The sequence below is a fragment of the Podarcis cretensis genome (assembly GCF_951804945.1).
Source record: "Podarcis cretensis genome assembly, chromosome: 18".
Taxonomy (NCBI): Eukaryota; Metazoa; Chordata; class Lepidosauria; order Squamata; family Lacertidae; genus Podarcis; species Podarcis cretensis.
This window is the reverse complement of record NC_137188.1, coordinates 2,711,640-2,737,803: the sequence shown is the minus strand read 5'-3', so window position 1 is coordinate 2,737,803 and position 26,164 is coordinate 2,711,640. Positions and strand designations below refer to the sequence as shown.

Genomic DNA, 26,164 nt, shown 5'->3' with positions numbered 1-26,164 from the left:
GGAAAGGGGTGTGTGTGCTCACCCCAAACACAGTAGTAATCTCCTGATTGCAAGACTTGCAACCCGATCTTGAACCTTAGACCCTCTTCACAAATGGGCGCTCCTAGAGGCAGACGAAGAGGGCGGTGCAGTTTTTGAAACCGGTGTGCCAGCCTGTGCCACGTGGCTGACCCGTGCTCCTCCAGGATTGGCGCAGCCCCTTGAGGAAACTCTGGCTGGCACAGGGCAAGGTCAAGAGGCAAATTCCTCCACCCCTGAGAGATCTCTGGGGAAAGGGCCTCAGGTCAGTGACAGAGCCTTGCATGCAGAAGGTTGCAGGTCCAGCTGCCAAGGGCATCTCTGGGTTATGCTGGGAAAATCCCCCGAGTCTTGTCTGGGAGCCCAGGACTTCCAGACACACTGCCCAGGCTTGCCCTCCAGGGAGGCCACTTTGATGCTGCAAATCCATTTGACTTCAGCCACGCAGGCACACTCCATTGTCTCGAGACAAGGGGCTGCCAATAATTTGAAACCCTGGGGACAGTTAGAAACTTTTATATATCAGCAAGGGGCCAAATAACTCCTTAAACCAAGGTTGCAGTTGCCAAAACAGAATGTCTAGTTGCCATTATGTGCTTTGCCACCTGGGGCTCCCAGCGATCAGCTTGCTCAATGGTCAGGGCTGGTGATAATGGGGGCCCCAAGAAAGGATATGTGGACAGGACCACCTTAGGAAAAGCAAATGTTTAAAAAAGCTGTCTCGCCCTTTTAAAAGGTGGGTCCCTGGGTCTTGTGCAAGGCAGTCTCTCCTTTGACCTTTGGACTGCCAAATAGTTCCCTTTTGCCTATGGGGTGGGCAGTGTGGGAAAGCGGCTGGCGAGGCGTTGCTGGAGCTGCAAGAGGAACGCCTGCGTGTCAGGCTGGCCGGCCGGCCGCTTAACCCTCCAACTTGCTTCCCAGTGCATTCCCACGACTTGCACTCCCAGCCGGCTGAGCCGTGCGGCCCATTTTTCTTACCATGAAACCGCATCCACTTTTACTGACCATCGCCTTGTTCCTCTTTGCTTTCCCCTTCTACTTGATGGACGGCCTGGCCGTTCTGGACAAGTGAGTATCATGTGAAGGCGTCGTCGGGGGGCGGGGGGAGAAATAATAATAACCCTGACCATTGCTGAATCTCCTGCTCTCTCCGGTGATCACCCTCACCTGGCCATCTGACCCAGGCCCTCTTGGGAGCAGCCAAAGCAATCATGCAGGTAAAACATACATTCTGGGTCCTACCAGCATACCCTCCAACATTTCTCCAATGAAAATGGGGACATCCTATTCCATATCCCGCAACATTTCTGTGATGAAAATAGAGGCGTCCCCTCCAGTCTTTCTCCGATGAAAATGGGGACGTCAGCTTATTGGAAATTTCCCCCATTCGAGCATGGCCATTCAAAGGGACTGTGGGGTGACTCTGCTGATTTTATTTCTTTATTGCTTTAAGAAAGGAATTCTTAGTTACGTATTAAGGCCAAGGAGGTGGTTTGGGGGTTTTGCAGGCCGATCTTGCAACTTGTCAAGAAGGCAATTTTAGTGCCATTTTGGTGCATTGTTTTACTGGACTGTCTACGCCGCTGTTTTGCTTTATTAGTTGTTAAGGGCCTAAGAAAAGCCTCCTGAATGAAACCAATGACCCATTGAGTCCAGCATCCTGTTTCCACAGATGCCACAATGGGAAACCTGAATGCGCAGAGCCAGGATTTATGTTGTGGGGGTGGGCAGGGCACCCACCTGTCCCCATTCTCTGCCCAGCTCTGTCTAGCCGATTTGGAATGAAATGTTTCAGCAACTGTTGTTCCAAATTACTTTCTTTTGCTCAGAAAAATCTGTCAAAATCTTCATTCATTTGAAAACTAGGAAGTCAAATAGAGAATTAATATCAGGGAGTACCTTTCATGCAGTTGGCAAGTATATTTTGCAAAATTACAAAGAACATGACTTTTTCATATTGTTTTTTAAAGCTTTCTTGGGTTTGCTGAAAACCTTTTCAGCACTTCCTTCTCAAATTCCTCCTTTTTCCCAATGCAGTTTTTCTAGCAAGCACAGCCCAGGGAGACGCTCTCTTGCCCTTGTCAGCCCTAGCCAGGTCTTTGCTCTCCGCAAGGTACAGAATGACGTCTGCATGGCACAAGTGGTGCCTGGCTGAGCAAGAAAGATGCGGTAGTATCCTGAATTCTGATGTTCTGCAGAGAATAGCTCGCACATTGCAATGAAGGATGACATGATATGCTGCCTGCAAAAAGCAGGTACTGACTTTTTCTAGGGAAATGCTAGGGAGGGAGATGGTGGCATCTCAGCAAGCATTTCAATTTCAAATATTCAGATTATTTCTACTTTTAGTTAAGCTTTTTTTAAAAAAATAAATAAATTCTTGCAAGCAGGATTTGAGCCCAAGAGCCCTCTCCTGTCCTGCAGCAACTGGAATACAGAAGCATTTTTGCCTCTGACTTTGTTTAATCCTGTGGCAGGGAGTTCCACAGTTTAACCATGGGATGCTTCTTCAATATAGCCATCTGAAGGAATGGGCATGCTCTATAGGGCAACAACATCCCCTATTAATGCAGAGTGGTTCCTGCAGCACAGGGGGGTTGGGGGTCCGCTTCAACTCAACAATCCTATGATTCTACCTGAGGATTGACAAACATAAGAATTGGGGCACAGATCCCCAGCATTTTCAGGTGTTGCTGGAAATGTCCCCAGTCTGAAATCCCAGACCCTCCAAGTGTCCCTACTTTCCAGGGACGGTTCCGGATTTACAAAAGCTGTCCCAGTTTCTGATTTGATCCTAGAATGTCCCACTTTTCCTTAGGATGTCCCTGTTTTCATCAGAGAAATGTTGGAGGGTCTGGAGTTATGTGACCCCAAGCCCAGGAGATAAGTAACTGTACAACCTTTAGAAGGCATCTGAAGGCAGTCCTGGACAGAGAAGATTTTTGATGTTTAATGTTTTAATATTTATTGGAAGCCGCCCAGAATGGCTGGGGCAACCCACTCAGATGAGTGGGGTATAAATAATAAAGTTATTGCTGTTATTATTAGTAGTAGTAGTAAATAGGACATCCCTGTTTTCATTGGAGAAATGTAGGAGGGTATGTAATCCTGGAGTTGCTGCTACAGGTCCGAGCAGGCGATGCACCTATTTAAAACTGCCCTTTTCAGAAATGTGTGGATGGGGAAGAGGCATTAAGGGACAAAGCTGCAGCTCAGTGGTTGCAGCATCTGCCTTGCACAAAGAGTCCAGACCAGCTTCAGGTAGGGCTGGAAAAGACTCCTTGCTTGAAACCCTGGGGAGCTTCTGCCAGTCAGTGCAGACATTACTGAGACAGATGAGCCAACAGCCATAAAGGCAGCTTTCTTTGTTCCTGTTCAGTTTTGCCGGTTTATGAACAAATTCTGTATTACTTCCAACGAAACCTTCCCACTATTGTTGCAAAACAAACAAGATGAATTTTAATAGGGAGAAATGTAAAGTATTGCACTTGGGCAAAAAAAATGAGAGGCACAAATACAAGATGGGTGACACCTGGCTTGAGAGCAGTACATGTGAAAAGGATCTAGGAGTCTTGGTTGACCACAAACTTGACATGAGCCAACAGTGTGACGCGGCAGCTAAAAAAGCCAATGCAATTCTGGGCTGCATCAATAGGAGTATAGCATCTAGATCAAGGGAAGTAATAGTGCCACTGTATTCTGCTCTGGTCAGACCTCACCTGGAGTACTGTGTCCAGTTCTGGGCACCACAGTTCAAGAAGGACACTGACAAACTGGAACGTGTCCAGAGGAGGGCAACCAAAATGGTCAAAGGCCTGGAAACGATGCCTTATGAGGAACGGCTAAGGGAGCTGGGCATGTTTAGCCTGGAGAAGAGGAGGTTAAGGGGTGATATGATAGCCACGTTCAAATATATAAAAGGATGTCACATAGAGGAGGGAGAAAGGTTGTTTTCTGCTGCTCCAGAGAAGTGGACACGGAGCAATGGATCCAAACTACAAGAAAGAAGATTCCACCTAAACATTAGGAAGAACTTCCTGACCGTAAGAGCTGTTTGACAGTGGAATTTGCTGCCAAGGAGTGTGGTGGAGTCTCCTTCTTTGGAGGTCTTTAAGCAGAGGCTTGACAACCATATGTCAGGAGTGCTCTGATGGTGTTTCCTGCTTGGCAGGGGGTTGGACTCGATGGCCCTTGTGGTCTCTTCCAACTCTATGATTCTATGATTCATTGGCCTTGTAATAAACAAAAAACTGCCCTTATTCCTTTATGGGGAACACAAGAGCCCTTATAGAGTCCTTTGCAGGTTCTCCATCGGTCAAAGAAAATAACAGAGGCCAACCAGAGAATATTGAGAAGCAAAGCAGCTAGTAAGCCTGATCTTTATTGAACTGTTGCAACTGGGTGCTCCCCTCACACGCAGGAAAGGAGGAGGACCCCAAACAAAGGTGTGTCCGTCCTTATATAGACATTTTAAATTGCCTGTCCTGGAGTCCAAGATCACCCCCAGAAACATCATACTGACATCACAAGGGGTGTAACCCAAGAACATGCCCGCCCCCCCGATACATCATCCCTATATCACAGAAAAGGCAGTCTACAACAGCAATCTGAGTGCGTTGTTTATCTCGTCTGACAGGTTACCTGTTAATGCTCACTTGATTGGATACTCTGGGGAGCCTGGTCAGTCTTTTGTAATGACAAATACTTATTTCCTGAGCCAGGTCACAGGCTCACCCTAGTCACACACAGACATGCCCTTAAGACAGGATTTGTGAAGGAAAAGACAATGGGGAGACTTTTCCATTTCCTTTGACCTTGCAGAGAAATATTTGAGGTCAATTTGGGAGGGACAAAATGGTTTCAGGACTTTTTCTGTGGGGTTTCAGACATGTGGTTTTTATATGCAGTTATGAACGTCTATATCTATCTATCTATCTATCTATCTATCTATCTATCTATCTATCATCTATGGCCTTAATTTTTTTATTTCAACCTCTATGACTCCAATAGTCAGCAAATGGCATAACAACTTTTGGATGAGACTGCCCCCCCCCCCATTATTTCTCCCATCTATTTTTCTTTTTAATGCATGCATTAACATTCCATGCCGGATTTCTCACTCTTGTTTACAAAGCGGACAATTGCCCACTTACCCCTGTTTGGCTATCAACTTTGTAGCTGCATAGAATCGTAGAACTGTAGAGTTGGAAGGGACCTCTGAGGGTCATCTAGTCCAACCCCCTGCAAGGCAGGAATTTCAATGAAAGCATCCATGACAGATGGCCACCCAACCTCTGCCTGAAAACCTCCAATGAAGGAGAGGCCACAAGCAGAGGATTAGCAGGTGAAGTTTATGGAATATGCTGAATTAGCAAGTTTAGCTAGTAAAATTAGAGAGTGAGATGAGTCGGTCTTAAAGGAGGATTGGAAAATGTTTGTAGATGATATTTAAAAAACCTCATTATAAATATGCTAAAATGCTAATAGGTTTGTGGCGCAATCGGTTAGCGCGTTCGGCTGTTAACCGAAAGGTTGGTGGTTCGAGCCCACCCAGGGACGCGATGGGAAGCTTGCCTTTGTTCACTGGAAGGACAGATTGTGAAGCTGAGGCTCCAGTACTTTGGCCACCTCATGAGAAGAGAAGACTCCCTGGAAAAGACCCTGATGTTGGGAAAGATGGAGGGTACAAGGAGAAGGGGGCGACAGAGGACGAGATGGTTGGATAGTGTTTTCGAGGTTACCAGCATGAGTCTGACCAAGCTGCGGGGGGCAGTGGAGGACAGGAGTGCCTGGCGTTCTCTGGTCCATGGGGTCACGAAGAGTCGGACACGACTAAACGACTAAACAACAACAACAACAAGGACAGTAGTCATCGAGATACTGAGAAAAAAGTTGGAGGAAAGAAGGCGTGGTATAATTACAATATGCAGCAGTAATAGAGAAACTGAGGAAATCATGGTGAGGAGTGAGGGAAGTTGATTTTTGGAAAATCAATTACAGTGGTACCTCGGGTTAAGAACTTAATTTGTTCTGTAGGGTCATTCTTAACCTGAAACTGTTCTTAACCTGAGGTACCACTTTAGCTAATGGGGCCTCCTGCTGCCGCCACCGGAGCACGATTTCTGTTCTCATCCTGAAGCAAAGTTCTTAACCCGAGGTCCTATTTCTGGGTTAGCAGAGTCTGTAACCTGAAGCATCTGTAACCTGAAGCATCTTTAACCTGAGGTACCACTGTAATTAAACAAACAAACAACTGTCAAACTGCTGCAGAGAACATTTACTGCAGTTTTCCCCTACTATTTTAGTAAGGGTTGTATAGGGTCCATTCACAAACACACACACACACACACACACACACACACACACACATACCCTGGTCTGGCAGCTGCAGGATTCATGTCCTAAAGGCTCTGCTGGCTGACGCCTGATGCACTCTGGACAGGCAGCCGAACTTTGATCTTTTCCCTGTGCTATCTGGGAAACAGGGACCTGCTATCTGGCCCAGCAGCCTAGTGAATCATAGCTAGGCTTACCCTTGAGCGGGGATGGGCAGGTTGGCGACATGTAAGCAGCCTTCCTATTAGCCACATCAGCTAATAAATAGCTTACAAGGTGGTTGTTTTTAAAGGAATAAATTGAAACCCCAAGTTCAGGTGCAGTCTATCTCTAAATATCCATTAAATATATATATATATATATATATATATATATATATATATATATATATTCAAGTAGTATAAGTAATGGTAAAGGTGAAGGTGAAGGACCCCTGGACAGTTACCGGTAAGTCCAGGCAAACTTGACTATGGGGTTGCAGCACTCATCTCGCTTTACAGGCCAAGGGAGCCGTCATTTCTCCACAGACAGCTTTCCAGTCATGGGGCCAGCAGGACTAAACCGCTTCTGGCGCACCGTGACGAGTGCCAGAGCGCATGGAAACGCCATTTACCATACCTTCCCACCGGAGTGGTACCTATTTATCTACTTGCAGTTTGACATGCTTTCGAACTGCTAGGTTGGCAGGAGCAGGGGCCAAGCAACGGAAGCTCACCCTGTTGTGGGGATTCAAACCACCAACCTTCCGATCAGCAAGCCCAAGAGGTTCAGTGGTTTAGACCCCAGCACCACCGGCATCCTATAAGTAATGGAGGATAGTTCAGTCAGTAGAGCATGAGACTTTTAATCTCAGAGTTGTGGGTTAGAGCACCACATTGGGCAAAATATTCCCGCGTTGCCGGGGGTTGGACTAGATGACCCTCGGGGTCCCTTCCAACTCTGCAGTTCTACAATTCTATATACCACTCAATCACACACAAACAGAGAGAAAAATTGCATTTATATCCCACCCTTTCCACCAAGGAGCCCAGGGTGGCATATATGTATTTCACAGAATTATATAACTGTAGAGTTTCCTAAGGAAAAGCGGGACATTCCGGGATCAAATCAGAAACTGGGACGCCTTCTGTAAATCTGGGACTGTCCTTGGAAAACAGAGGCACTTGAAGGGGTTGAGCTTCCTGGGTTCCTTGTAATTCAGCCCTTTGTTCATGAGGACCAGAATCCTGCTCTCCTCTTCCAGGGAAGGGACCCTAATCCAAGCGTGGAGTTTTATCGCTTGTGCATCTGCTGAAAGAGCCCCTTGAAAAAATCTGAACCGGATAAATCTTCTTCCTCCGTGATCCACTTGCCCTCTGCCAGCTTCCACTGCAGGCAGCGATTGATCTGGAAAGACCCCCTGTGCAGCTCTGCGGATGCTGAGTGGCACTTTTTCTAGAGCCATATATATATAATCTGCTGCAAGGAGGTTTCTGAGTTAGGTCTGGATCTGCATTGCAGCTGTGTGGCTGATGCACAGTGGCTGCTTCTGAGCTGCCTCTCTCTCTCTCTCTCTCTCTCTCTCTCTCTCTCTCTCTCTCTCACACACACACACACACAGAGAGAGAGAGAGAGAGAGAGAGAGAGAGAGAGAGAGAGAGAGAAAACCACCTTTCAATTTGCAGCTCAGGGGCTCGTCCCTACCCCTTCCCAGCTGACATCTGCAGGTGCTGGAGCTGCAGGTTTGCAGAGGAAAAGGGTTTTTTGTGTGACCTGAATGTCAATTCGGGTTTTGGACCAGGGTTGCAGCAGAACAGCTCCTGTGCATGCAGAAGGTTGCAGGCTTGATCTCCAGCCTTGATCTGCACACAGACTTACTGCTTGGAAGCCTGGAAAGCTATGGCCCTTCCTCAAACCCAAAGTGAGGTTCTAGTCCTCAGGGTTTGGAATAAAGAGCCAAAATGATACCCTCTAACATTCCTCAGATGAAAGTGGGGGTGCTTCCCTCTCCCTGTGCAACTGACCCTCCTCGCCCCGCCAGAGCACTCCCTCTATTAGGACACAGAACACACAACCTCCACCCTCCTGAGAAAAGCCCTTAATCCCAGTTTTATTTTATTTTATTTTATTTTTCAGTAGGTTGCCAAAAAGAAAAGCACAAACCAATGAATAAATTTTATAAAAGGGCAAGATTAGATGTGGACTCACAAAGCATTTTCATGGCCTCCAACATTTCTCCAATGAAAATAGGGAAATCCTATATAATACTACAGTGTATTATATAGTGGTACCTCAGTTTAAGTACTTAATTCGTTCCGGAGGTCCGTTCTTAACCTGAAACTGTTCTTAACCTGAACCACCACTTTAGCTAATGGGGCCTCCTGCTGCTGCCACGCCGCCGGAGCCCAATTTCTGTTCTTATCCTGAAGCAAAGTTCTTAACCTGAAGCACTATTTCTGGGTTAGTGGAGTGTGTAACCTGAAGCATATGTAACCTGAAGCATATGTAACCCAAGATACTACTGTACTACTACTAATAATTAATAATAATAATAATAGTTTATTACCTTTAGAAGACATCTGAAGGCAGCCCCATATAGGGAAGCTGTCTTAATGTTTAATGTTTTATTTTTGTTTTTCTATATGCTGCAAGCTGCCCAGAGTGGTTGGAGCAACCAAGGTAGATGGGTGGGGTATAAAAATTGTTGTTGTTAAATAGGCCACCTCCATCCCTAGAGAAATGTTGGAGGGTATGCTGTCAATGTCTCCTAGCCGGGACGGATGTGCTCTGCCTCCCCGCAGTTGTCGGCAGTATACTTCCGACTCAAGGCCAGGATGCTAGACTAGGTGGGCCCTGTGGGCTTGATCCAGCAGGATGACTCTTACGTTAAAGTAGCAGGATGTCTGGGCATATGAAGAAATGGTCAAGCCACGAAAAACCAAACGTGTTGCTTCTTTTTCATTGTTTTTAACTTTGGATCCATCCTTGTTTTCTCCTCCCCCTTTCACCTCCTCCTCGCTTGCAGCCCCTCGGCCACCGCAGTGACTGCCTTCGGGATCCTCTTATTCCTGTTTGCTCTGGTTTACTCCGCAAGTGACTCTGAGGATGCCCTCTTCTACGGTAAGTCTCTCCTCTCTCTTGGGGCGTCTTCCTGCCTGCCCCCCCTCCTTTCCCTGCTTCTCTTTCTCGCTCTGTGTGTTTAATGTATGTGTGTAAACAGCTGACCACCTGGTCACCTTTTTTAAAAAAAATGTCGCTATCCCTCATGAAACTCAAAAGTGCATTCAGTGGAAAACACAATTATTTATTTCCCCATATCCCTGCAGTGTTCGTTATACTTTCCTTCGTGTCGGGAATCAGCGCCGTCATTGTTCTGGAAGAAGATGGCTACATAAGCAACTTCCTGGAAGGCTACACGAGACAGGCAAGTCCTCGCAGGCAGGAGTGCAACCGGGAGGGCGCAGAGGGTGTGCGACCCATATCAGATGCTTCAAACCTTTGTCTGAGTGGTGGGTGGTTTTATCACATAAAACCTTTCTGCCAGGTTTCCTTTCAGCCAGGCCCCCGAAGACACAAGACCTTTTGTGAGAAGGGGGTACATCTGTACCTTTCTACAGCTTGGGCATAGGTAGTGACACCATTAACAGCCAGTGCTCAAAATTAGCTAGGCACTCTTTGCACCTATTGGCCATCTGTGACCAAGTGAGGACGCCTAGGTGCCAGGATGGCACCTGATGTCTTCACCATGTGGAGAATCATTGGATTCTGGGAATCATTGGATCCGGACTGGTTGTGCAAATAATAATATTATTAACAACAACAACAACAACAATAACAATAATATATTTATACCCCACCACTCTGGGCGGCTTCCAACAAAATATTAAAATACAGTAGTCTGTCAAACATTAAAAGCTTCCCTAAACAGGGCTGCCTTCAGATGTCTTCTAAAAGTCTGGTAGTTGTTGTTCTCTTTGACATCTGGTGGGAGGGCATTCCACAGGGCGGGTGCCACCACCGAGAAGGCCCTCTGCCTTGTTCCCTGTAACCTCACTTCTCGCAGGGAGGGAACCGCCAGAAGGCCCTCAGAGCTGGACCTCAGAACAATGGGTGTGGAGACGCTCCTTCAGGTATCCTGGACCGAGGCCATTTAGGGCTTTAAAGGTCAGCACCTTGAATTTGGCTCAGAAACGTACTGGGAGCCAATGTAGGTTTTTCATGTAGCAACACATCCTGTAGAATTCTCTCCATTATATTTTATTTGCACAGTCAGAATGAATTTCTGGAAACAAAATGCTTTTTCTGTGCAGCCTGAGCAGGAGCTCAGGCTGAGCAGTGTTATAGTTGATTGTTGTCGCTTGTCTTCGCTTACCCCACCCCACCAGGAACTACAAGGTTTACTCCCAACATAAGTCTTGCCAGGATTCAGCAGATACAGTGATGAAAATCAGGCAGGCAATAAACATTACAAATATCCATAGCCCAGTTCAAAATGGAGATTGCTCTCTGGAGGAGAGCAAACACATGTCATCCACCATCGCAGGTAGGAAAAAGAGAGTGTATAGTGACAGGAAGGAAGAGATAGGGATGAATAAATTGTCTTTTTCTCATCACCAAGTTTTGGGGTATGACATCATAGAGTTCCCTCCATGCAGGTTCTGAAACTCCATTTGTGACTGTCTATGCATTTGTGATTTTGTCTGCACATCCTCCCGCACAAACGTTTGTTCCCATAGCAGGGGTGGGGCGTCTCCAGATGTTGCTGGACTCCAGCTCCCATCAGCAACAACCCAGCATGGCCAGGGATGATGGGAGCAGGAGTCTAGCAATACCCAGAGGGCCATTGGTCCCTTCACTGCCCTGTGGCAACAAATCACAGGTACTTGGCCCAGCTATTTTACATAGCAAAGCTGAGCACGGCACATTGGACCACTGAATAAGCATCTCTTCTATTCTCTGGACCCCAAGCCCACAGCCATAGAGTCGCTGCTTCGGAAATGTGCCATGAGGCCATTCGGTCCACCCCCAACCCTTTAGCAACCCCTTCGCTCAGGGAGGACTCCTCTCTCAGCAGCAGAGCACCTGGTCACAGGCATCCCAGGAAAGTCTTGGCACTCCAGAGTGCTAGGGCCCTTCGCTTAAAAAAGGGTAAGATTCTAGTCCTCAGTATTTTGAATAAGGAACCAATTCAAATAGGCAGCTGCCTCGAGCCAAGTCAGACCATTGATCCATCCAACTCAGTGCTGTCTACACTGGCTGGCAGCATCTCTTCAGGTTTTCAGATGGGGATTTAGGTACCACTTCCTCAGCCACAGCTGGAAATGCCAGGAACTAACCTGTTCTTTTGTGTGTGTGTGTGTGTGTGTGTGTGTGTGTGTGTGTGAGAGAGAGAGAGAGAGAGAGAGAGAGAGAGAGAGAGAGATGCAAAAGCTGCTTTTTGGCCGCAGAGTCACAACTTTTAATTTCTGGGGGACGTGCAGACGTTGAAATGGATGGTTGAAAGACGGGACGGGTCTCTGGCCGTGACTGACGTCTTGGTTTCTGCTTCCTATAGGGTGAGCCATACCTAAGCACAGCTCACGGTATGATGAACTGCTACTGGGCTGCCACCACCCACTTCGCCCTCCAGCTGGCCATGATTGCAGCCATCACTCAAAGGTGAGACGGGTCTGTTGTCATAAACTTGTAGAGCTGGAAGGAATATCAAGGGTCATCTGTTTAAAAACCTCCAACAAAAGAGAGTCCAGAGGTCATCCGTTCTGCTGGGGATTTTGCAGAACCTTTGTAAAGGTGCCAGGCAGAAATCCAACTGGTAGTGCTTTGTGGACTCCCTGGGTTTTTACAGGTCCTGGAGCTGTTTGGAGGCATAAAAACTCTCTGGGGCGGGGGGGGGGGGGGAAGGATTTTTCAGGCTGGGGATGAGGAGTGGGGGAATAGACCCCAGTTATATTTGGTGGGGCTGAGTAGGCAAGCTGTGTTGACTCTCTGTTTGGTCTCCAGGAAGAGTTACCGGAACCTTGGGCTCTACTGGGTCGGATCCCTCACCATGAACTTTGTCGTCTACCTGCTGGGGAATGTGGTTGGTGAGTTGCTCCCTGGCAAACACTTGATTTCGGCACTGCAGGGGGTTGGACTAGATGACCCTTGGGTCCCTTCCAACTATACTATGCTTCTATTAGGGATTTGTCCAGACTGCTGGGTGGGATTTCTGACACACCGCAACAAGCTGCCTTTCTTCTGAGCCAGACCATGTGGTCCACCCAAACCAGTATCATCCACACGGACTGGCAGCAGCAGCAGCTCACCAGGGGTTCAGGCAGAGAGTGCCTTTCTTTCCCAGTCCCTCTACCTCTGAGCGACTGCCCTTTCATTTCATGAAAAAATAAACCAAGAGTCTAGTCCTCATGGTCTTGAATGGACTAGTTTCAACAGAAAGCTGCCTTATAATGTGACAGACCGCTGGCCCATCTAGCAAAGTATTGCCAACACGGGCTGGCAGCAACAGCTCTCTGAGGCTCAAGAGAGGGAGCCTTTCCACAGCTCTCCCTGGAAAGGCCAGGGATGGTACCTGGGACCTGTTGCATTCCTGCATTGTGGGGGGTTGGACTAGATGACCCTGGGGTCCCTTCCAGCTCTGTGATTCTATGCATGCGAAGCAGGTGCTCTGATCACTGAACTAAAGCCTGAGATTGATGGTGCAGGGCCTGGAGGTGTCCTAAGGCGGCCACCTCTCTCTCTCTCTTTTAAAGATACTTGCATGTTCTTTTATTTTCTTAATAATAATTTTGTATTAGTTTTTTACAAAATGGTCAAGAAGGCCAAGAGAGGGGTCTTGTCCCCTGGGCAGCCCAGGAACCCCAGACCCATGACCCAGGCTTGCGTCCCAAGGAGGTGACTTGGGTGATGCTAGAGCAGCAAACTCATCCATTCCCTCCACCCAGCCAAGGGCTGCAGGGGTTTGGAGTCCTGCAATCGCTGGGATGTGGGGGGCAGATGATTCCACCTAAACATTAGGAAGAACTTCCTGACAGTAAGAGCTGTTTGACAGTGGAATTTGCTGCCAAGGAGTGTGGTGGAGTCTCCTTCTTTGGAGGTCTTTAAGCAGAGGCTTGACAACCATATGTCAGGAGTGCTCTGATGGTGTTTCCTGCTTGGCAGGGGGTTGGACTCGATGGCCCTTGTGGTCTCTTCCAACTCTATGATTCTATGATTCTATGATTCTATGTTCTAATAAAGTCCCTCAGGAGAACTGGGCTGACTGGTGTCCCCAAGATTTAACTTTGTGGCTTAGGGCCCTCGTACTTACGGGACCGCCCCTCCTGGTCTGCCCACAGCGGACCTTAAGGTCCATGAATAATCATAGTTTAGAGGTCCAGGGCCCTTAGGAAGTCAGATTATCCTCCACCAGGGCCAGGGCCTTCTCAGTGATGGCTCCGACCTGGTAGAATGCTCTGTCCCAGGAGTCCAGGGCCCTGCAGGATTTAACTTCTTCCGCCGGGCCTGTAAGACAGAGCTATTCCACCTGGCTTTTAATTTGAATTCACCCTGATCTTTTATTTCCCTTCTCTTCCCTCTCCTTCCCCTTTTATGAAGAACACCCGCTCCGAGGCCCCACACCTAATTCTCCCCTGGCCTCCTCGCTGGCCCAAGTAGGACCAATTCAGCCAGCTAGCCCTCATCATTATCTAATGCTTATTAGATGGATTTCCCCTAAATTGATTTCTGAACTTTGAATTTTAATAATAATAATAATAAATTTTATTTATATCCTGCCCTCCCCAGCCGAAGCCGGGCTCGGGGCGGCTAACAACACCAAAACAGTGCAACATTATAAAAACATTATAAAAGTTAATTAAAATCCAAATTGATGGCAACCATAAACTAAAGTTTTGTAAAGATTGCCAAAGGAGGGGGTCCAAAGGCCTGGTGGAGCAGCTCTGTCTTGCAGGCCCTGCGGAAAGATGTCAAGTCCTGCAGGGCCCTAGTCTCTTGTGACAGAGCGTTCCACCAAGTCGGGGCCAGTACTGAAAAGGCCCTGGCTCTGGTTGAGGCCAGCCTAACCTCCCTGTGGCCCGGGACCTCCAAGATGTTTTTGTTTGCAGATGTTTTTGTTTGCAGACCTTGTTTGCAGTTCCTCTGTGGGACATACCAGGAGAGGCGGTCCTGTAGGTACGAGGGTCCTAGGCTGTATAGGGCTTTAAAGGTTAAAACCAGCACCTTAAACCTGATCCTGTACTCCACCGGGAGCCAGTGCAGCTGGTATAGCACCGGATGAATGTGATCTCGCAGCGAAGACCCCGTAAGGAGTCTCGCAGCAGCATTCTGCACCCGCTGGAGTTTCTGGGTCAGTCTCAAGGGCAGCCCCACGTAGAACGAGTTACAATAATCCAGTCTGGAGGTGACCGTCGCGTGGATCACAGTGGCTAGGTCAGGGCGAGAGAGGTAAGGAGCCAACTGCTTAGCTTGGCGGAGATGAAAAAATGCCGCCTTTGTTATAGCTGCAATCTGCGCCTCCATGGAGAGGGAGGTATCGAAGATTACACCCAAACTCTTAACGGACGGTGCTGGCACTAATTGCACCCCCACAAGAGATGGGAGTTGCCCCCTCAATCCCATATCATCCCGTCCCAGCCAGAGGACCTCTGTCTTCGAAGGATTTAACTTCAACCGGCTCCTGCGTAACCATCCAGCCACAGCTTCCAAGCATCTGATCAGTGTGTCTGGGGCCGAGTCAGGATGGCCATCCATCAACAGATAGAGTTGGGTGTCATCGGCATACTGATGGCAGCCCAGCCCAAAACTCCGGACAAGCTGGGTGAGGGGGCGCATAAAGATGTTAAAAAGCATCGGGGAGAGTATCGCACCCTGGGGCACTCCACACACCAAGGAGTGGTGGGATGACAATTCCCCCCCAAGCGCCACCCTCTGTCCCCGACCAGAGAAAAACGAGCGCAGCCATTGAAGAACTGTGCCCTGGATCCCCACGTCGGCAAGGAGTTCGTGATCGACCATGTCGAAGGCTGCTGACAGGTCTAGAAGAATCAGCAGCCCCGACCCGCCTCGATCCAGCTGCCTGCGGAGATCATCTGTTAGGGCGACCAGAGCCATCTCGGTCCCATGACCAGCACGGAAGCCGGACTGGAATGGATCCAGAGCCGATGTTTCATCCAGAAACCTACCAAGCTGTTCAGCAACCGCTCTCTCAATCACCTTACCCAGGAATGGAAGATTCGAAACTGGGCGGTAATTGGATAGATCTAAGGGATCTAATGATGTTTTCTTTAAGAGCGGGCGCACCACTGCCTCCTTCAGTTCCCCTGGGAATGTCCCAGTGCCAAGGGACAGATTGATGATATCCCCCAGGGGGGCCCGCACCTCGTCTGGACACGCTCTAATCAGCCAGGACGGGCACGGGTCGAGAGGACAAGTGGTGGGATTTCCAGCTCGGAGGAGTCTGTCCACATCGGCTGGGGATATCCGGTCAAAGTGGTCCAATACTGAACCTGAGGACAGTCGAGGGGCCTCCAGTTCCTTTATTGTATCCAAATTGGCAGGGAGGTCATGGCGGAGCAACAGGACCTTCTCCGCAAAAAAGCTCGCAAATGCCTCACAGCTGTGTGTCAAATTGTTATTTAAATTTGGCTGTCCTTTGAGGGACGTTAAAGACCAAATTATACTAAATAATTGCACCGGGCGAGAGCTAGCGGATGCAATGGAGGCCGAGAAGTAGGACTTCTTAGTGGCCTTCACTGCCACCTCGTAGGTTTTCATAAAAACTCTATAAGATGTTCTTGAAGCTCCGTCACGGGCACCCCGCCATACTCGCTCTAGCCGTCTGAGGTCCCGCTTCATTTTCCGGAGCTCCTCGGTAAACCAGGGAGCCCGGTTTCTGCGGGGTCGCAGAGGGCGCTTAGGTGCGATCTCATCGATGGCTGTCAGGAGCTGGATATTCCAGCCCTCAATAAGCTCAGTCAATGAGTCGCCAGGGGGAGAAAGGTCCCGCAAGGCTTGACGGAATCTATCAGGGTCCATCAGCCTCTGCGGGCGAGCCCAAATCGGCTCGCCACCCAAGCAGGGTGGGGGTGGAACGTCAATCCTGGCTTTCAGAGTGTAGTGATCAGACCATGGCACCTTCATCGAACGAAACATGATCACATCTATACCGGCACCAAAGATCAAATCCAGCGTGTGGCCTGCTTGATGTGTGGGGCCCGAAACAAACTGGGAGAGCCCTAGTGTCGCCATGGAAGACACCAGGTCCAGAGCCTGTGAGGAGGGAGTGGCATCAGCATGGATGTTGAAGTCCCCCAATATTTATGTTTTTATACTATATTTTATGCTGCTTTTACAATTAAGTGTTTTAAATTTGTTGTTAGCCCCCCTGAGCCCGGTTTTTGAACTGGGAAGGGCGGGGTATAAGTATATTATTATTATTATTATTATTATTATTATTATTATTATTAACTTGTGGGTGGACTGAGACCAATCCTTGCTTTCCCAGGGAAATATGGTTCTGAGATCCGTCCGGACTTCTTCCTCAACATCCCTTTGCTCCTCGCCCTCATCTGGGCTGCCTCCAGGATCTTTGCCCAGCCCAAGACGTTGTCCCTCGAGACGGCCGATAAGGTAATGGAAGAATGTGCCTTCTAAGCCAAAGCATCCTGTCCCCCAGCCCAGGAAGGCCACAGAGGCACCAACCTTCTCTTCCCTCCGGCATTTGGTAGGAGGTAGACTGCCCTTTTGAGTGGAGGTTCTTCTTAGCTGCCCTAAACCACTGTCAGAAGAGCCTCCTTGGATCGGAGCAAAGGTCTGCTCCGTCCAGAACTTTGTTCCCAACTGACCTCCCCAGTGGTTCCTCTCTAGCCACTGGTTTTCTTTCTTTTTAAATCACACATCAGGAGATTTAAGTACCGCTTTCAGCAGGGACAGCTCAGTTGGTTAGAGCATGGGGTGGCGATAACACAAAAGTTGCAAGTTCAGTCCCCATATGATTCTATGATTTTATGGTGGTCAAAGCAATCTGCGGTCAGAAGAAAACAATAATGTTATCAGAAACACTCACACCCTGCAAAAAAACCCCACAACAACAGCGATGGAAAGCATTTGAAAATAAGAATAACTAAATCCAACTATCAGTTTAAAAGGAAACACGCTGAGACATCTGGATAGGCTAGCCTAAATGAAAAACAGGAAAAAAGGCTTTTAGCAGGAGCCAATCAGCCAGGAGTTCCAAAGTTTGGTGCAGTCACACCCAAATGATCACGGTCACCCTGCCTGTGACGGTGGCAGTTCTGCAGATTGAAGTGCCTGAAGGAGCCTGCATGACGTAAGGTGATGTCATAGGTGACCTCATTTTCCGTCAGCAAAACAACCACTTTCCACAAGTGGTTAAGGGTTTTTATTTGCTTATTTCAAGTTGGCCCGGTAGCCAATTGTCAACCAATGAAGATCTCTGAGCACAGAAGTGACATGCAGATGGCGTCTCACTCCTGTCAGCAACCTTGATGCAGCATTCTGCACCAACTGTGGGTTCCAGCTCAAGCACTAGAAAATTACTATTACTATTATTATTGTTATTATTGTTATTAATATTATTAATATTATAAATATTCTCCACCCATCTGGCCGGGTTTCCTCAGCCACTCTGGCGGCTTCCAGCACATATAAAAACATAATAAGATGTCAAACATAAAAAACTTCCTGAAACAGAAAAGCCCCACATGTGGGGCGAGATAGACTTTGAATGTCCACAGAAGATACAGTCAGTTACTACGGCAACTGTGTGCCCTGTAGGTTTATCTAAGGGCCTATAAGGAACTGCCTTGGTGACTCAGACTGTCCAGCACAGTGCCCTGTTTCCGACAGAGGACAGCAAAATCCCCAGAGCCACTCAGACCTCCATGCCTGAGTTTCAGAACCCATAATAATAATAATAATAATAATAATAATAATAATAATAATTTTATTATTTATAGTCCAGCCACTCCTGGTTTATAGGCTCATGCAACACATATCAAACGCACCATCAACTCAAGACCCGCAGGGGGTTGGACTAGATGGCCCCTGGGGTGCCTTCCAGCTCAACAGTTCTATAATTCTGTCAGCTTACTTTCCTTTTTTCTCCTTTGGGGAAGGTTTCGGAAGAGCAGCGCAAAAGCCTCCTGCAGCGCCCGCTGGACTTGGTCCTGGTGGGCTTCTTCCTTTTCGACATCAGCTTCACTCTGTTCCGGGGACTGGTGAGCATATGGTTATCTTCCGGAGGCAGCATCGCTCAGTGGTTAGAGTATCTGCTTTGCAGGCAGAATGTCCCAGTTTGGTCCCCTCCAGGTAGGGGTTTGGGGTGGAGGATGCAATTCCCTGCTTGAAAACCTGGAGACCCGCTGCCAAGTCAGTGAGACAGATGCCCAAACAGAATTTATGAGGACTAGAACCATCTTTTTTAAAAAAATCATATTTTTTTTGGCCAAATATATTTCATTAAATTTCCAGAAATTTCACATGTGCATTCCAATACAGAATAGATTCTTCTTTTGCTTGGTCAAGGTCCCCTCCCATTTTCCAGGGTGTTTTTTATTTCTCCCCCTGTCTTCCCTCCCTTGCATTATGACAATAATTCAATAATCTCTCATTCGTTCTGTTATTCATAGTTCAAATCCTGCTCACGAATTCATCATATGATCATATTTCTTTAAACAGTCCGAAAAAGGCTTCCATTCTTCCATAAAGCAATCATCGTTAAGTTCTCTCCTTTTAGCTATTAGCTTTGCTGATTCAGCGTAGTCCACCACTTCACTAATCCTCTTCTTCTTTCCAATTTTATGCATAGAGAAAATATGCTGCTGTTGACATACATAAACAGTGTAATCTTCTGTCCCTATAATCCCCAGGAGAAGAGCTTGATTTTTGAAAATATATAATAATAATAATAATAATAATAATAATAATAATAATTTATTATTTATACCCCGCCCATCTGGCTGGGCCTCCCCAGCCACTCTGGGCGGCTTACATAAAAACCAAAAATACAGTAAAATATCACACGTTAAAAACTTCCCTGAACAGGGCTGCCTTAAGATGTCTTCTGAATGTCAGGTAGTTGTTTATCACTTTGACATCTGCTGGAAGGGCGTTCCACAGGGCGGGCGCCACTACCGAGAAGGCCCTCTGCCTGGTTCCCTGTAGCTTTGCTTCTCGCAATGAAGAACCGCCAGAAGGCCCTCGGCGCTGGACCTCAGTGTCCGGGCAGAATGATGGGGGTGGAGACGCTCCTTCAGGTATACTGGACCGAGGCCGTTTAGGGCTTTAAAGGTCAGCACCGACACTTTGAATTGTGCTCGGAAACATACTGGGAGCCAATGTAGGTCTTTCAAGACCGGTGTTATATGGTCTCGGCGGCCGCTCCCAGTCACCAGTCTAGCTGCCGCATTCTGGATTAGTTGTAGTTTCCAAGTCACCTTCAAAGGTAGCCCCACATAGAGTGCATTGCAGTAGTCCAAGCGGGAGATAACCAGAGCATACACCACTCTGGCGAGACAGTCCGCAGGCAGATAGGGTCTCAGCCTACGTACCAGATGGAGCTGGTAAACAGCTGCCCTGGACACAGATTTGACCTGTGCTTCCATGGACAGCTGTGAGTCCAAAATGACTCCCAGGCTGCGCACCTGGTCCTTCAGGGGCACAGTTACCCCATTCAGGACCAGGGAATCCTCCACACCTGCCCGCCTCCTGTCCCCCAAAAACAGTACTTCTGTCTTGTCAGGATTCAACCTCAATCTGTTAGCCGCCATCCATCCTCCAACCGCCTCCAGACACTCACACAGGACCTTCACCGCCTTCACTGGTTCTGATTTAAAAGAGAGGTAGAGCTGGGTATCATCCGCATACTGATGAACACCCAGCCCAAACCTCCTGATGATCTCTCCCAGCGGCTGCATGTAGATGTTGAAAAGCATGGGGGAGAGGACAGAACCCTGAGGCACCCCACAAGTGAGAGCCCAGGGGTCTGAACACTCATCCCCCACCACCACTTTCTGAACACGGCCCAGGAGGAAGGAGCGGAACCACTGTATGACAGTGCCCCCAGCTCCCAGCCCCTCAAGACGGTCCAGAAGGATGTTATGGTCGATGGTATCAAACGCCGCTGAGAGATCCAGCAGAACTAGGAAACAGCTCTCACCTTTGTCCCTAGCCCGCCGGAGATCATCAACCAGCGCGACCAAGGCAGTTTCAGTCCCATGATGAGGCCTGAATCCCGACTGGAAGGGATCCAAATGGTCCGCTTCTTCCAGGCGTGCCTGGAGTTGTTCGGCAACCGCTCGCTCAATCACCTTGCCCAAGAATGGAAGATTTGAGACTGGGCGGTAGTTGGCCATCGTGGCCGCATCTAAAGATGGTTTTTTAAGAAGCGGTTTAATAACCGCCTCTTTCAGCGGGTCTGGGAAGGCTCCCTCACGGAGGGAAGCATTCACCACCCCACGAAGCCCATCGCCCAGTCCTTCCTGGCTAGCTTTTATAAGCCAGGATGGGCAAGGATCCAGGAGACAGGTGGTTGGTTTCACTCGTCCAAGCAGACTGTCCACATCCTCGGAGGTAACAGATTGGAATTGATCCCACTCAACTTGACTAGACAGAACTCTAGCACTCTCCCGCCCCGGTCCTGCTCCCACGGTGGAGTCTACTTCTTCCCGAATCTGAGCGATTTTATCTGCAAAAAACTTTGCAAAATCATTGCAGGAGAACATGTGGCCCGTACTGGGCCCCGATGTTGCAGGTGGTTCTGCTAAATTGTGAACCACCTGAAAAAGTCTCCTGCTGCTGTTTTCTGCAGATGCAATAGAGGCGGTGAAGAAATTCTTCTTCGCCGTCGCTATCGCCACTTGGTAGGCTCGACGTTGAGCTCTAACCTGTGTCCGGTCAGATTCGGAATGAGTTATCCACCACCGGCGCTCTAGCCGTCTCAACGATTGTTTCATTGCCCTCAGATCCGTGGAAAACCACGGGGCTGTCCGGGCTCCATGCAATCGGAGAGGGCGCTTCGGAGCCAAACAGTCAATAGCCCTGGTTAACTCCACATTCCAGCGGGCCACCAGGGAATCAGCTGAAAGGCCATCAGCATGGGATAAAGCATCCCCTACCACTCTCTGGATAGCATTTGGATCCATTAAGTGGCGGGGGAGGACCATCTGAATTGGTCCCACCTCCTTTTTATCTCATCACATATCATTTCCTCAAATTTCCTTGCTTTATAAAACAAAACCCCAATCCTTATCAGTTCTCCTGTTTCATTGTCGTTTCCCCCCCCCCCACTGTGGCACAGGTTTGTGGGGTGGGTGGGCAACCCACCTGAAAATTGCCCATCAATGTAGCTATAGGCTGGTGGGTGGCCTCGCCTGTGGCAGCCAGCCAGGAGTTAGGTGCCTGGGAGTCATAGCGCACAGGGCTTCGTTGGCTGGCCGCTGGCTGAGTGACCAAGATCCCTACGAGAAGCTGGCTCTCTCTACCTTGTGACAACTTCGTCCCCCCAATAAAATATTTGAGGGGGCTGGGACCCTCCATAGTTAATGCACACTGCTATTCAAATGGTGCCCATGCACTGCAACATGTGATCAATTATGTGGGGTGGGCCCTCCAATATTTTATCCAAGCTGGCACCCCTACCCTGATGTCCCATAGGTAAGACAGGTGGGTGTGGCTTTAGAGGGGGAGAAATGTCCTTGTGGTCCAAACTGGGACCCATGCTAGGCCAGATTTGGCCTGGGGGCCAGAGGCTGCCCACCCCTCCTCCCATTAGGTAAAGGTAAAGGGACCCCAGACCATTAGGTCCAGTGGCGGACGACTCTGGGGTTGCGGTGCTCATCTCGCTTTATTGGCCCAGGGAGCCGGTGTACAGCTTCCGGGTCATGTGGCCAGCATGACTAAGCCGCTTCTGGAGAACAGAGCAGTGCATGGAAACACCGTTCACCTTCCCGCCAGAGCGGTACCTATTTATCTACTTGCACTTTGACGTGCTTTCGAACTGCTAGGTTGGCAGGAGCAGAGACCGAGCAACGGGAGCTCACCCCGTCGCAGGGATTCGAACCACCGACCTTCCGATCAGCAAGTCCTAGGCTCTGTGGTTTAACCCACAGCGCCACCTGCAACCCTCCCCCTCCCATTAGCTGCTCCTAATTTCTCCTGATAAAGCCCCTACGAAATCCACCCTCCATCCTCTTTGATCTGCTCTTGCCTCCAGGTCGTTCTGGACTGCAAGGCGGACGTCTGCTTTGACTACATCAACCAGCAGGAGCCGTACCTGCGTGACCCGGTGGCTTATCCCAAAATCCAGGTGAGCAGAGCCTCTTGTCCCATACCCTCCAACATTTCTCCGATGAAAATAGGGATGTCCGAAGGGAAATCAGGACATTCTGGGATCAAATCACAAATTTCTTGTGGAAGAAATTGGGACCTATACTTGGCCAACTGTTAGTCCTGAGCACTGCTTTGATCCATTGCACACCTCAATCTGCGTCACTGAGTGAAAGGAAGAGGGGGGGGGCTGCTCCCAGGCAACTTTGGAACTCCCTTCCTGGGGCAGCCGGACTGGCTCCCTCCTCGCTGTCCTTCCAGCTTTTCTATTCCAGCAGGTCTGTGTTTAAAGGAAAGGGCTTTTTGATTTCACTGTTTTTATTATGTGCATTTTATGATTTCCAAAAAAAAAAAATCTGTCGGAGTTTAATTACATTTGACTCTTTTACATGTTTTAAGCTTTCTGTATTTTTATCTGTGGCCGTTTTAATTTGTACAAGCCGTCCTGGCTGCAGGAAAGGCGGGATAGGAATAAGTATAAATACTACTACTACTACTACTACTACTACTACTACAACAACAACTGGATAGCTCAGTCGCTTGGAGCTGGGCGCTGATAACGCCAAGGTTGCGGGTTCGATCCCCCTCTGGGACAGCTGCCTATTCCTGCATTGCTGGGGGTTGGACTAGATGATCCTCAGGGTCCCTTCCAACTCTGATTCTATGATTCCAACAACAAGCACACTGTTTCTAATTTTAAAAACCCCAAAAACTTGGCCTGTTTTTTGTCCTTGTGTCTCAAAGGCGGTCAAGAGTTTCTGCGGTCGCCTTGAGATTTGACCGAACTCTGACTGCCACCGCTCTGCTCTGCCCCCTAACTCTCCTGCCTGCCCTTCTTCCCAGATGCTCGTCTTCCTGTTTTACGGCCTGCCATATTTCTGCCTCTGCCTTTACGGCTTGCTGACCCCGGAAAGCTCATGGATGCCCGACTGGGCCCTGATCTCCGCTGGCGCCATTGCCCAGGTAACGTGGACATGTATGGACTGCAGCAGGGGCTAAGGAGCTTTCATCTGCCTTGTCACAGCACACCAGTTCCAATTCTGGGGTTTCCACAGGGTATTCCAAGCTGAGGGAGGCAAGGGCCGCACTCCGTTCTGGGCAGCTTTGCGGGGGCCACATCCCATGACCAAATGTGGGCGGAGCAACACATGCCAGGTTTCTCTGTGCAGAGCAGGCTGGTTCCCAGACCGCCTTGCACACAGCCCTCTCAGTCCCCCTTCCCGGCATGCTCAGATTTCATGGTGAAAATGTTCAAGGAGGGTGGGAAACAGGGCTGGTGGGGGCTATGGCTTGAGAGAGTGGGTGTGGCTTAATAGAGTGTGGTGGAATCTACACACAGATAAAAAAATGCTGTGAAAATGCTTTTAAAAAAAATGTTTTGAGAAATATGCTAAATTTGCTGTAGCTCACCATCACCATCTAGTGTCACATTTGAATACTGCACTTTTAAAAAGGTAAAGGACCCCTGACAGTTAAGTCCAGTCACGGACAACTCTGGGGTTGCGCGCTCATCTCGCTTTACTGGCCGAGGGAGCCGACATTTTGTCCGCAGACAGTTTTTCCGGGTCATGTGGCCAGCATGACTAAGCCGCTTCTGGCGAAACCAGAGCAGCGCACGGAAACGCCATTTACCTTCCCGCCAGAGCGCTACCTATTTATCTACTTGCACTTTGACGTGCTTTCAAACTGCTAGGTTGGCAGGAGCAAGGACTGAGCAACGGGAGCTCACCCCGTCGCGGGGATTCAAACCGCCGACCTTCTGCTCGGCAAGACCTAGGCTCAGTGGTTTAGCCACCCACTTTACATCACACTTAAAACGTTTTATTTGCAGCTGTATAGCTGAGTCCTGTGTGCGGTTTGTGGAGAGGGGTGTGGCTGAAGAGAGAGGGTGTGGCTTGGGGAGGGGGTGGGGTCTGCCTTCAGATGCCTTCTAAAGATTGCCTAGTGACTTATCCCTACCCTCCAACATTTCTCTGGTGAAGATAAGGACATGCTAACAGCCCCCCCTCTCTGTCTGTTCCTCCTTCCAGGCCCAGTTCTCTCACATTGGCTCTTCGCTCCACCAGCACACCCCATTTCCTTACCGCACCCCCGAAAGTGCCTGGTGGCTGGTCACCCTTTTCAACCTTGCCTACGCCGTGGGGCCTCACCTTTTAGCGTACCGCTGCCTTCGCAATCCGGCCTTCTTCTCGCCCGTGGTCTCGCAAGACGACATCAAGAAGAAGCAATGAGGCAGAGGAGCCAGGGGTCGCCTCCCTCCACTGTCCGGCCGCAAACCAGATCGCATTGTGCAAAGCCAAAAAAACACAAACCCTGCTCACCAATTTGCCTGTGGGTTTTTGTTTTTTAATATCTCTGTGGCTTCAGGTCCACTCAGGGGTTCTCCTGAAGCTCCCAGCAGCAGCTGCCTTGTCTACTCAGTGCTAGCACACTTCATAGACTTGTCAACGTGGAAGGGACCTCTCAGGGCCATCTAGTCCAACCCCCTGCAAGGCAGGAATCTCAGCTGAAGGATCCCTGGCAGACAGCCACCCAACCTCTGTTTAAAAACCTCCAAGGAAAGAGACTCCATCGCCTTCCATTCCACGGTTGAACAGCTCTTGCTGTCAGAAAGTTGGAGTCCCCTTTCTCACTGTTTGAATCCGCTGGTTTGGGTCCTGCCCAGACTAGCCAGCCAGGGCACCACAGTCAGCAAACATCGCCAGGTGTCTGGACAGAAAGGAGATGAGCCTCTCTCTCAAATTTCAGCTGTAGACTGCCTCTTTCTGTGGCACTTGTGCGATGCTCTTGGGTGGTCTTTGGCTAAGGGGTTGGGCAGTTTCTAAAATCTTTTAAAGCTCTTATGCGCCCTTGTTCTTGGCCCTCACCTCCTTGCAAGGTGGGAGACAGGGAAAATAAAGATCTTCCTTGCTTTCCTTTTCCACTTCCTGCCTCCACTCACTTTCCTCTGACAGAGAACAGATTTAGGGGGACACTGGATCCCTTGATGGAGAGATGGGCTGCAAAAACCAACCCCAATTTTTTCTAGAACAATGCTGACTTGTAAATGAAAGGTGTTGTTGCACAAGATAGAAGTGGAAACCTAGAATTGGAACGGACATGGGGACACTCACATATGTCATTGTTTACAAAATAAAAACATTTATAGATGGTTTTTGAACTGCTTGCTCCTTGTTCAGTGTGTGTTTGTGTCTCTTCACCCCAACAATAAATAAATAAATTATTGAGGTTTCCAGTGTCCCCAAACCACTGTGGCATTCTTTTAACTTGATGCCTTTGAAATCCGGTGTTATAACCAGTGCTTTTTCTGGGGTGGGAGGAAAACTCATCCTGATATTTGTTTGTTTGTTTAACGTGGGCCCAGTTGCAGTGCCGTTGCCACCCAAGCAGTGACTAAATGTAAGATGTGATTAATAAACTCAAGCAAACTGATATGCATTAGAAACGACCACAACTTCATTGACTACAGATATAGGTGGGTTTTGGT

The 26,164-nt window shown here is 48.8% G+C and overlaps 2 protein-coding genes across 2 annotated transcripts; both read left to right on the top strand.

Annotated features, from left to right (window-relative positions):
* Window positions 1-534: 534 nt before the first annotated feature.
* LOC307207332 (transmembrane 6 superfamily member 2-like) lies at window positions 535-11,892 on the top strand (the record flags this gene model as incomplete). The annotated part of the gene is made up of 4 exons (XM_079961102.1): window positions 535-1,086; window positions 9,359-9,453; window positions 9,660-9,800; window positions 11,888-11,892. Exons 1-4 carry the CDS (start codon window positions 998-1,000, stop codon window positions 11,890-11,892), a joined length of 330 nt encoding a protein of 109 aa, XP_079817228.1. The 5' UTR covers window positions 535-997.
* On the top strand, window positions 11,866-25,842 carry TM6SF2 (transmembrane 6 superfamily member 2). The gene is made up of 7 exons (XM_079960918.1): window positions 11,866-11,991; window positions 12,334-12,416; window positions 16,835-16,959; window positions 18,468-18,569; window positions 22,565-22,657; window positions 23,521-23,640; window positions 24,708-25,842. Exons 1-7 carry the CDS (start codon window positions 11,918-11,920, stop codon window positions 24,906-24,908), a joined length of 798 nt encoding a protein of 265 aa, XP_079817044.1. The 5' UTR covers window positions 11,866-11,917; the 3' UTR covers window positions 24,909-25,842.
* Window positions 25,843-26,164: the final 322 nt, after the last annotated feature.